Source organism: Lipophrys pholis (assembly GCF_963383615.2).
Source record: "Lipophrys pholis genome assembly, chromosome: 5".
Lineage (NCBI taxonomy): Eukaryota > Metazoa > Chordata > Actinopteri > Blenniiformes > Blenniidae > Lipophrys > Lipophrys pholis.
Genome location: NC_137628.1, coordinates 682,764 through 693,874, shown reverse-complemented (window position 1 = coordinate 693,874; position 11,111 = coordinate 682,764). Strand labels below are relative to the sequence as shown.

General features: G+C 41.1%; 1 protein-coding gene across 1 annotated transcript in view; it reads right to left on the bottom strand.

Moving 5' to 3' along the window:
• LOC308109886 (cytoplasmic phosphatidylinositol transfer protein 1-like) overlaps positions 1 to 11,111 on the bottom strand; it is a 78,179-nt gene that overhangs the window by 4,271 nt on the left and 62,797 nt on the right. The window contains exons 3-8 of the mRNA XM_080463716.1: positions 10,891 to 10,979; positions 8,959 to 8,966; positions 7,453 to 7,524; positions 2,174 to 2,269; positions 1,484 to 1,639; positions 1,038 to 1,101 (exon numbers count right to left, since the gene is read on the bottom strand). Coding sequence (XP_080319842.1) covers positions 1,038 to 1,101; positions 1,484 to 1,639; positions 2,174 to 2,269; positions 7,453 to 7,524; positions 8,959 to 8,966; positions 10,891 to 10,979 — 485 coding nt within the window. The remainder of the gene's footprint in view (positions 1 to 1,037; positions 1,102 to 1,483; positions 1,640 to 2,173; positions 2,270 to 7,452; positions 7,525 to 8,958; positions 8,967 to 10,890; positions 10,980 to 11,111) is intronic.

The following is an 11,111-nucleotide window of genomic DNA, read 5'->3' as shown; positions in this document are numbered from 1 at the left end:
AAGATGGGTTTGTTGTGGAATGCTCTTGCTGCTCATGGCAAACTTTAATGTTGGTTTTCTCATGCATTTGTCTCTCGTAATCCCGCACGTCATCCAAATTCATATCTGGAAGGGGCAGAAGGGGGTGGAACGAGGGGCGAAATGTTGATAATTCCTCTACAATGACACTCCAACTATGAGACAAGCGGGGGTGGGAGGAGGGTTGTTAGGGAGCAAACGCCAGCTTTCCAGGACCAAAAGAATGATAGGAGACAAATCCAAGCCCCAGCAGAAGAAAAGGATGGGGAGGTGGAGGATGCTTCAAGGTAAAGGAAAAGTGTGAACAGGGTGGAGCGTGAAAAGCACCAAAGAGAGAAACCCCCGCAAAGGTTCACTTAATCCACAAGCAAAAATAATCCCACACGTGAGACCATTGCTGGAGTATTAGAAAGAAAAAAGAAGAATCATCCAAGAGGCAGCGAGCTGTGCTTCGAGGGTTAGTGCTTTAGTGAGAGGATAGAAGAGGAGGGCAATATGTTTCATGGCAAAGACAACGGGGGAATTGTGTGGACGCCCTCCAGCTCCAGAAAGAAGAGCTGAGAGGGAGTAAATCTGCTGCAGCCACTTCTGGGAGAGGTGGACGCTCATGTTTAGTGACTGCGTCCTCCTTTCATTACACACATTTCAATTTGTTCCTTCATGTAGTTAAAGCAAACTGCTTTGCCAGGCTTGTAGACAATCAGGCAGTTTTGATGAGTATTGTCAAACCACAATACAGGTTTGAAAAGATTTCTCTATCATGAAACATATAAAGGGGGGGTCACTTCGAGGAGATCGAATCAACAGAAGTTCCTGGAAGGTGTTTGTCATCAGTGAGTCGGAGGTGATATGAACGTCCATGCTACGGCTGAAGAAGCAGTGAGCAGGTTAGATGCAGGTGAAAGGCTTCTTGGTGCATGCTGATCAACAGTATTGTTAAAAAAATAAAGTAGAATCAGTAAGATGATTCAGAAAGTGAGGTGAAATACTTAATGATATATGATGGATTGTAGACATACCTATCCACTCATCCACCCAGGCGAATGCCTGTCTGTGTCCCAGCAGCAACACGTCTCGCACAACCTTCAAACATCAAGCAGTTTGAATGTCTTTATTATTCTTCACTGTCGCACCCAAAAAGTACAACATTCATAAACATCCATCTCTGGATCGGACAGGAAATACAGAACATGATCAAATCTGGAAATTGTGAAATGGTGATTTCATATTGTTTGTAATTAAAAGCATCTAAATCTTGTCTGCATCCAAACGGTTTATATTGTATTGAAGACGTGTTTATGTTGAGCCTCGGTATCACAGGTGAGTCAGCACATTCATTTAGCATTCAATGATGTCAGAGCATCATAGACTGATAGGATTATCCTTTAATCAGTCCAAATGCAATGATGAAATCCACTTAGTGGCAATAAGCAGGGGGGGTATTTTCCTCAACGTGACCTCTCACCTTGTGAACAAACTGCTCCACTCGTGTCTGCAGACCCCACACCTCAAACTTGACTGTGACCAGCTTGTAGGAGCACATGATGGGATCCTGCGAGTCCCTCCAGCCTTCCTGAAGCATCCCTCTAGAAGTCTTCTCCGACTTGAAATATCGCAGGTCCTGCAAAGGCGAGGGAGTCATAAACACAAACTCAGACGTAGGACATTGAATCATTACCCCGATCCAGATGGTGAGATTGTTTCCTGATGCCAGCATAGACTGACTGAGGGCCGACTCTAAACTCAGGCGCATGACTAACTGCGTTAAGTGTTTACGCTATTCAACAGAGCCCCTCTTAGGAGGAATCAATGCAAGCTTACTCAAAATGAAATCCACACAAATGCATGTGTTAGATGACAAAGGAGATTGAAGTATTAAGAAGATGACATGACTGCTAAGAATGTATTCTCAGAATTGATTTCAGGGTTGTGGTTTGGGCTTCAGCAGCAGAAAACTGTTCAATGACAAATGTGAAGATAATATATTAATATGGTGGACTTCCTCCAAACTAGAAAACAGTTCTACTGCAGTTTGCATTGATAAAATGAGGGCAAAGACTAAAAAATGGGGTTGAAATAATATAAGACAACTTTAAAGGAACTTAAGTCCAACATTTTAATTTATATCACCCCCCCCCCACACACACACACACACCTCAGACTCCTTATAGTAACGCTCTGGGATCTCGTCGTAGGCAATGTCAACGAAGCACACCTCCCTCTCCTGTTCCTTCAGCTCGCTGTCGAAGATCTGGGGGGAGAAATAAACAGGGGATCATTTTGCTCACAGCAGCCTCAGTATGCCAATCAGAGAACCCGCCAACATTAAAACATTTTTACATTTACATACTCACAAATGTACACACTGTTGGCTCAAACATATTCAAACTCTTCCAATAAAAGCACAAGCTGTCGTTGTCAAACCAACCACTAGGGGGGGCCCTCGCCTACAGTTTCTACACTTCCTTGGCTTGAGGACAGCTGACTGCCATCACTGTGGCATATGTTGATAAGGCACTTTCACTCTTATGTTAAATACTTTCGCAATGCATCCTCTCATCCAGTCATCAATCCGTCCCATGTCAGAGGTCAGAGGTCACGGGCTTTATTAAGGGATTAACTCCAGTTTAAATGAGGGCGATCACAGGGTGAAAATAAGTGAGAGAATTCTAAAGAGAGCAGAACAAACTTATGAGTTACAAAAAGTAACATCAGCAGAACTTTAAGGCTTTAGCACATGTTTACACATTCCCCCAAAACATTAGAAAAACAGCCTTTAAACATGCCGTTAGTGACGGGAATATTCATTCTAAAAGAACGAGGGACAGATGTGCAAGTTACTGAATATAGTCACTTGAAGAAGGAGATTCAGCACCTCTAGAAAGATTCTATCCTTTAACCATACATTGTTCTACAGTGACTATAAATGAACAACACAAATAGATGAAAAGCAAACAGAAACATTACTTTCTTTGATTTTAAAGTACAGAACAAAACTGGAATTAAATGATAAAAGAAAAGTTTGGCTTAACAATTCCCTTTCATACTAATCCTGCAAGTGATATTAATTAATAAATCGAATCGTAGCCTCACATTCAGACAGTGAGAAAGGATGCAGAGACCCAGAGCGTTAACAGAAAGAAATTATAGACGGGTAGTACATCATAAAATATAAACCAATAAGTGGAGGAGTACCATTCAGTCTGGACCATTTGAAATACTGCAGAACTAGATTTGGTGTAATTGAAGGCTGCACGGCAGCACAGTGGTTACCACTCCTACACAGTGTGTAAAGAGAAGTAAAACGGGCTTTTGACAAGAGTTCCTAGAGATTATATGTAAATATTGACATATATAAATGAAGAACCAACAGCTTAACCAGGCCTTTAGTCGGGATTTACTTTCCGTGAATTTAATTAATTGTTTCACTTGGATTGAACTTCTTATAACTGATATTGTTTCCTTTTGTCTTATAAGCACCGATACTAAAATATGACAAAATAGAAATATGACTATATCTATATCTGTGGCTTTTTCTCGTGTGTGTGTGTGTGTGTGTGTGTGTGTGTGTGTGTGTGTGTGTGTGTGTGTGTGTGTGTCATCACATGTTACCACACCCTGAATTTAGACGGTGCATCATCTCACCCACTCATTTCCTGTCCACACATCCATGATTCTCCTTCCTCACTTGTGACATTTCTCACCATCTCTTCCTTCCTCTTTCTCTCTTTCTCTCTTTCTTTCTTTCTTTCTTTCACTTGGTTTTGGTTCTTCTCTTGTTTTTCAGCTGAGACCTTCTTAATCAATAAAACAAACAGAAAGCCCACTGACACTCCTGCACCAGACTTCATGTTGCACCACCATTACTACTTTATTCGATGAACTATTTCAGGTACGATTAAACATAATTACCTTGTAAATTTCGATTTCAGTCACAAAGCCTCCACATGTCTTTACTCGGTGGAAACACTGAGTACACATATGGTTGTACTTCAGCAACTCCTCAGAAAGCCAATATTTATTTAAAAAAGGGGAACACACCCAGCTGCATTCTCATTGCTCAGCAGCAGCCTGTACATCCTGCGCTCATAAATTGGTGATGAAATGTCATTTAACATGCAAACGCTTTGTTTATTGTCCCTAAAGATTTCATACACTGTCGTTGAGCTGTACCACTGAGTAGCAGCACCGCACAATCTTTGATCCAACACTCGTCTCTCAGCTCAGGTCCAAAGGTCACAAAGTGTCCGGCGTCCAATCAGAATCTCAAACACCTTTTCTACCAATCTGATCTCTTGTAGTTTGGATCCAGGGAGGGAAACTGCTTCAGGCCATTTTGGTTCTTAACATTCTATTCTGAAACAGCGAGAGCTGTGATTCAGTCTATTCAAACAGGTTTCTTACATCCATCTTTTATACCACTTCATCCAGTTCAGAAGGCTGCAGCAGGTTCACCATGAACAGTCAGAAACACACAGCGGCACATCATTTAGAATCGGCAATGAATTCCTCACAGAGAAGCTCCCATCTGAACTCAAACCAGGATATTATCACTGAGGTAATCGCTGCACCCCCCCCCCCCCCCCACCCCCCCCCACAGCTTCAAGCGGTTAAAGCTACCATTTCCAATCTCAAGAAGACCATGGCCGACTTACATTTCATTCAAATCTTCTGGGGCTCACACAAATCTGAACTCTCCAACCTGAAATATGAGACTAAGATGAATGCTATGAAGAAATCCATAAATGTCCGCAATATCTCTATATATCTCTATATATCTCTATATATCTCTATATATCTCTATATATCTCTATATATCTCTATATATCTCTATATATCTCTATAAATCTATATAAATCTCTATAAATCTCTATAAATCTATATATATCTCTATATATCTATATATATCTCTATATATCTCTATATATCTATATATATCTCTATATATCTCTATATATCTATATATATCTCTATATATCTCTATATATCTCTATATATCTCTATATATCTCTATATATCTCTATATATCTCTATATATCTCTATATATCTATATATATCTATATATATCTCTATATATCTCTATATATCTCTATATAGCATGACATGGAAGAGATGATGACAGAAAAGACTATTTCTCAGTATTCACAATGTGCCAACTTCAATACAAACCTGCTGAAAAGTCAGATGAATAAAGAATGACAGAATCTAACCAACCTGCATTATCAGTGTCATTATCAGTCTGTTCATTTCTGTTCCACTTGTCCATTTTACTGCTTCATCATCACATGAAAACTGCTCAGACTCATTCTCCTCATGCAGGAAGAAGCAGAACACCGTCAGTAACGTCGACTGGAATAGAGTTCAAGCTATTTGCCTGTTGCACACCACCCTCCCACTTCTTTTGCTCGCTGTCCAGGCAGTGGCAGCCAATCATTTGATGACTAATGCTCTAACAAACTGGGGCGCAGAGAGCGAGACGTCCAGCGGTCCAAATGAAAGTCGCTGTCCAGCCAGCAGAGCATTTTAAAACGACTCCGGTGTTTTACGGCTGCAATTATGATCCCAAGCTTTTCTTCTGAACCTCAAAGAATCACCAAATCAGCCTGGATCATTTTAAAGGTTTTGTGTTGTTCTTGTATGAGCTTCATATATAAATACACAACTGATGAGCTGACCATTTTCACCATTGGTGTGTCGACAACATGTCCTGAGTTTAGTAAAAGATCAACTAGTGAAGGAACACAGAACACTCAGTGTGCAAGCATTTGATGAAAACAATTAGTATTGGTGATCCTCCACTGGCTTCTCATATCTATGTGTAAGATATTATTCATTAGTGTGAAAACATCCCTGGTGGCTCTGTAGGTTAATGTCGACCTTTAGTATTGGGGACATGGAGTCACGAGCACACGAGTGATGAGGCGTGTCGCTTCCACAGAACAGCTTTTTTCCCCACAGATGTCTTTCTAACCCATCATGAGGGAGGGTGTTTCTGTTCAAGCACATGCAGATACACTGACTTACTTCCTAATTCATATAGTGCAGTAGCAGATAAGTAAAGTCTGTTTACCTGGAGAAGAAATCTTGTGTCTGACTATATAAAATGTAAACCATTCACATCTTGTTTCAACGTAAACACTCATTAATATTCATGATGCCCTATATTTAGGCAGCTGAGCAATGTTTTCAGTCTATATACTACAGAGCAGGGATGAGAAATATTGTCCAGGTTCATGTCAGACGTACTTTAACTCGTCTACCTACACACTCCAGATGAATCATCTGTGTGTTAATATATGCTCATATGCTTTGTTTAGTCAGTGTGACTGAGTGATTCAGCGTTCCTCGATCTGCTGGCAGCTTCTGTTGATGACCTGCGACTCAGTGACACGACGGTTTATCATCCCAACCAAGTCGACTGGAACACGTCTCCAAAAGGCGATTCCATCATTTCAACACTGTTTAGTGAAGATGTGAGATTATTTTGAGGTGAACGGTCTGAAGCTAATGCTGAGGTTTTCATTCCGTCTACATGCTGGGGGCACGTCTTCTCACTCATGCTTTCTGGGGTGGGGCTTCTTTTCATATTTAAATGATTATTGCCATTTTTAACAAAATAATAATAGATAAATCAATCAATTTATTTATTTTTGTCAAGAAACAATAATCACACATTAGGTCAAACTTATATGTGTACAGCCCCTCATTTCTAACGGGCTCTTATGACTTTACGATTTGTGAAGGAACCTAATCAAAGTATGTCTGTAAACAATATAAACAATCATCTCTATGAGCAGCTTCAGTCTGGGGATTGCTGGGGCTGTGCTATGATGACGACAGAAACCAAAGTCACCAATACCCTCCAGACCTTTATCCATCCTCCTCCATCTTCCACTCGACCCGCCTCCACAGACTGACATCCATGGGAGTATCCAACACATCCTGGGACTGGTTCAGTCATTCACCTCCCAGCCATCTACCTTCTCCTCCGGCGTCCCCCAGGGTTCCGCCCTAGGTCCCATCCTTTTCATCGTTCATCTCCTCCCCGTTGTCCATATTTCTCGTAAGAACAACACACCATTCCGTAGTAGAATATACTGATTAATCGTGGCGAAGACCCAGCTCTACCTTTCTACTTGACTGTACGTCTGAGTTATAACACCGTCTTCAACAAGGTCGCTTCTAATAAAACGAAACTACTTCAAGTAAAATAAGTTTCAAAATTTGCAAAAACCAAGGTATCGCAGGATGGCAAGAAAGAGCAGATAATTCAGCTCCAGTGTGAGGCCCCGGCCCTGCAGTGTCTCTTATACAGGGAGCTCATGGAAAACGTTTGGATGCCCCTGCAGGAGCAGGACAAGCCTTTAGAAGATTTATAGTGTAACTTATAGGGCATGTGACCGCCCGACAGCTCTCACACACAGTGTACTCACATTATCATTGCATCCTTTGTTATCCTCGTATTTTGTCTCTATGTGGATGGAGAACTTGGGAAGGAAGGAGCACTGTGGATTGAGAAAGGAAACATGTTAAACCAACAGTGGAAATCAAATTAAAAACAAGGTGAGACCATTTTTGTCTGTGTTTAAATACCCAACAGTCCTTTATTTCTTGTAATAATCAAGAAGAAATTATTTGTTTAGAGTGAATAATCTGTGCAAAAGTACTGGTCTGTCAGCCCTGACTGCCAGAGACGCTGTTGGAACTTCTTTTCTTTCTTTCTTTTTCTGTTACACACTGTTAAACAAAACAGACATTTCTCTACCACTCCACTGAATCTTTGTTTCTCCACAGACTCATACATGAACACAAAGTGCTCCCACACACAACCAGAGACAATATCAAGCCTTCTGTCTCTGTCACAACATTGTCCTCTTTTCCCTCGGATTCCCTAAAGCCGCCTGACTCATGCTGTCCACATCTCTCACTCCGCACAACAGGAACCCTGCAGCCAAGACTAATCACATGCATGTGTCTAATATGTGTCAGCCTGTTGTGTTGGAAGGGTTAATCATAGGTCACCAGCACACCGGGGTGTGTGTGTGTGTGTGTGTGTGTGTGTGTGTGTGTGGTTTTGGGTCAATATAGAAAATGTAGGTTTTGTCGTTAAGACTAAAATAACATCTGTTGGTAGAAGACGTCTCGACTGGTGCTTCACTTCAGACGTTGAGCTCCAACAAGCCCCAGCGATGCTTCATTAGACTCATGACACAGGTTGAGATCCTTCAAGTTTAAGACAAACTGGTTCAGTTCACAGTGAGTAACTTTGTTTATCATGTCGATCAGGACTGGCGTCCATAAACTAGAAACTGCTATCCAGAACTGAACAGCTCAATCCAACAAGCTGCTGCAGCCGCGTTACCTTATTGACAGATAAACTGAATTAACATGAAGTTCACAGTAAGAGTCTGAGTCTCTAAAGAAAATGTTCCCACCAAAGGCTGCAGAGGCCTGAGAGACGATCAGTGGAGATAAACACCTTAAAACCAGGTGAATGTGTGAGTGTAATGTTTGGGAGATTATGTTAGGAAATACTGGAGTGATTCACTGAAATAACAATCGTTTTTAATTTGAAGTTGGATTTTCTTTTCTAAATTTAAGAATGTTTTCCAATGCAAATATCTGATTGTTAGCCATTGACTCCCACTTTGTCTGGAAAATAGCTTGAAATGACCTCCGACCTCCTAGGAAGGGAAATAATGTTCATTTTCCTCTTTGAGGATGAAATAAAAATACCCTGTATTCAGTATGCAGGGATATTTTCAGTTACCTTGTGAATTCCCAAATGTTAAATTTAGAAAAATCCCAAAATACAGAGATATTTTAAAATGATATACGTTAAATTGAAAGGCTTTTTTTTTTCAAAATATTTTTAATATTTAAAACCTCTACTTGACTGGGTGTAAGTATGTGAGAAGTACTGCCATGTGGATACTCACAGTGTACTCTGGTCCGCAGCATCAGGTCAGAGCAAAGGAAGAGCAGAAAAGTAGAACATTAGTAGAAAATAGAATTCTCACAATGCATTACATGCAACAGGCTTTTTTTTTAACCCTCGACATCCTGAACTCCTCGGGGACTTTCTTCCCTACTCTCCCTGATTCCTTTGCGTCTTGCACCATTTCTCTTTAACGCTGGGAATCATTAGAGCGTCACATCCTCTGATGGCTGTGATGTGCTGAGGCTGCAGTGTGGACGGGAAGCATCTGCATGAAGGAACCGTCAACATGTGAATAGCTTTAACATGTTTCCGTGGTCATGCACGCTTCCCACGTTGCGTCTCGTCAGCAAAGCGAGTGCGACTGGCAGGACGGTCCCACCGTCCTTCTGCACATCTGACTGTTTCCAGGGAAAACAAGGGCAGCGGGAGGCAGGAGGGGGATTGTGGGAAACCTGGTGACTTTCTGCTCTGGGCCATGATGTTTCTATCTGTTGATGATCACGGCACCAGAAAACAGCAAAACCACTGATAGCTTTAATGTAAAACAGATACCTCCTTATATGTTTAAATGCCCAATAAAAGAGTCAAATATAAGCGTTTATGTGGTGCTAAAAACAAATTAAAAAAAAGGTTTAATCTCAACAGGCTTGTTTAATTCAACTAGACTTCATGTAAACTGAATAACAAAGATCCTGACTGTCAAAGACAGAGCATATTTAAACATACATAAAACATAAAAACTCCTTGAAATGATAAAATTGGGTCTAAATGTCTAAATTTAAAATGACATTGTTCTGAATACACCACAGAATCAGTAACTGTCCAGTAATAAATCATTCAAAATAAAGGCAAGCACTTGTTCTTGTATATCTACATTGACTTAACGATAGAAATATAGACGTTGCTGATGCAAGTGATTAAATTAAATATTGCAATATTTTTCTAGAAATGAAGCCGATTGTAAAATCTTATTTTCACTTATTCATCCCTTGGTCAGATCGGGGTTCAGGAGAAGAAAAGAAGAAGGAATGTTTGGAGCTGCATGATTCATAACCTCCGACCAACCGAGGGAAACATGAGCTTTATAAGAAAGATGCTCTGCTGAAAGCATTTCAACCTGAGGATTGATTTTAGCCTGATAGTCTTCTTTAACATTCTAGGAAGGTCAAAACACGAGCTGGAGTAACTCCATTGAACACAGCAGTGACACCTGAAGCCCATCATGTCTATAGACTTTAGGAGTTGAATTGAAGTTCCAACCAAACGGCCGCTGAGTCACCAGAGTGAGTTAGAAACAAACAAAGATCAGATTTTTAAAAAGTCCCAGTCAGTTTGATCGGCTGCAGCAGAAAATTCAAAAGAATCCGAGGTGGAGGCACTTTTGGATGTGCTCCATCTTGCGAAGGAAAAGCCGTTCAATCTGCTTTTCCCTGATGTGCTCTGGTCACACTCAGCTCTCGTGACCTCCACCGGGGTGTTACTGAGCCAATTCACCAGGACGGAGCAGAGCTGGAGAACCCGCCAATAGAACTGTTGATGTGCTGGGAGTCTTTCTGAATCCACAGCGTACGACGGTTTTGGACTGAACCTGCAGCCACAACTAGATCATAATCTACATGTTTATGACAATAGCTTTTCTAATCACAGCATTTTGTGTCAATATGTTTATTCCTGAGGGGAAATCTCCAGAGGTCCTTCACAAATCTCAAATGGAGCTCAGCCTCAATTACACAACGTTTATTTTAAAATGTGCTGAAGCCGAAATGAGCAATGCTGAACCGTGACTCCTCTTCTCACTAAGACCCGAGTAAACTGCTTAAAAAAAAAGAAAGAAAGAAAGAAAAGCAGTTGAGTTTAAAAGCAAGTCCTTCATGTGACTGCAGTGTTAATCCAGACACACAGAGCAGAGAGCAACGGGGCAGATACTCACCTGTTATGGTGTAAGGGTAGTAGTTCCACGCTTTCTCCGTCACGTAGAAGATTTTAGGAACCACTGCTCGAGCCCAGCTGGGTAACTTACTGCCAAGAGAACGGAGGATTTCAAAATAAAGGCTCAGTCCCCACAGGGGAGCGATATGGAGAAACAAGAACCCAGAAGGTTCCTCTACTTTGAAGGGAGACGGGGATATTCTGAATAAAGTTTTGAGAGTA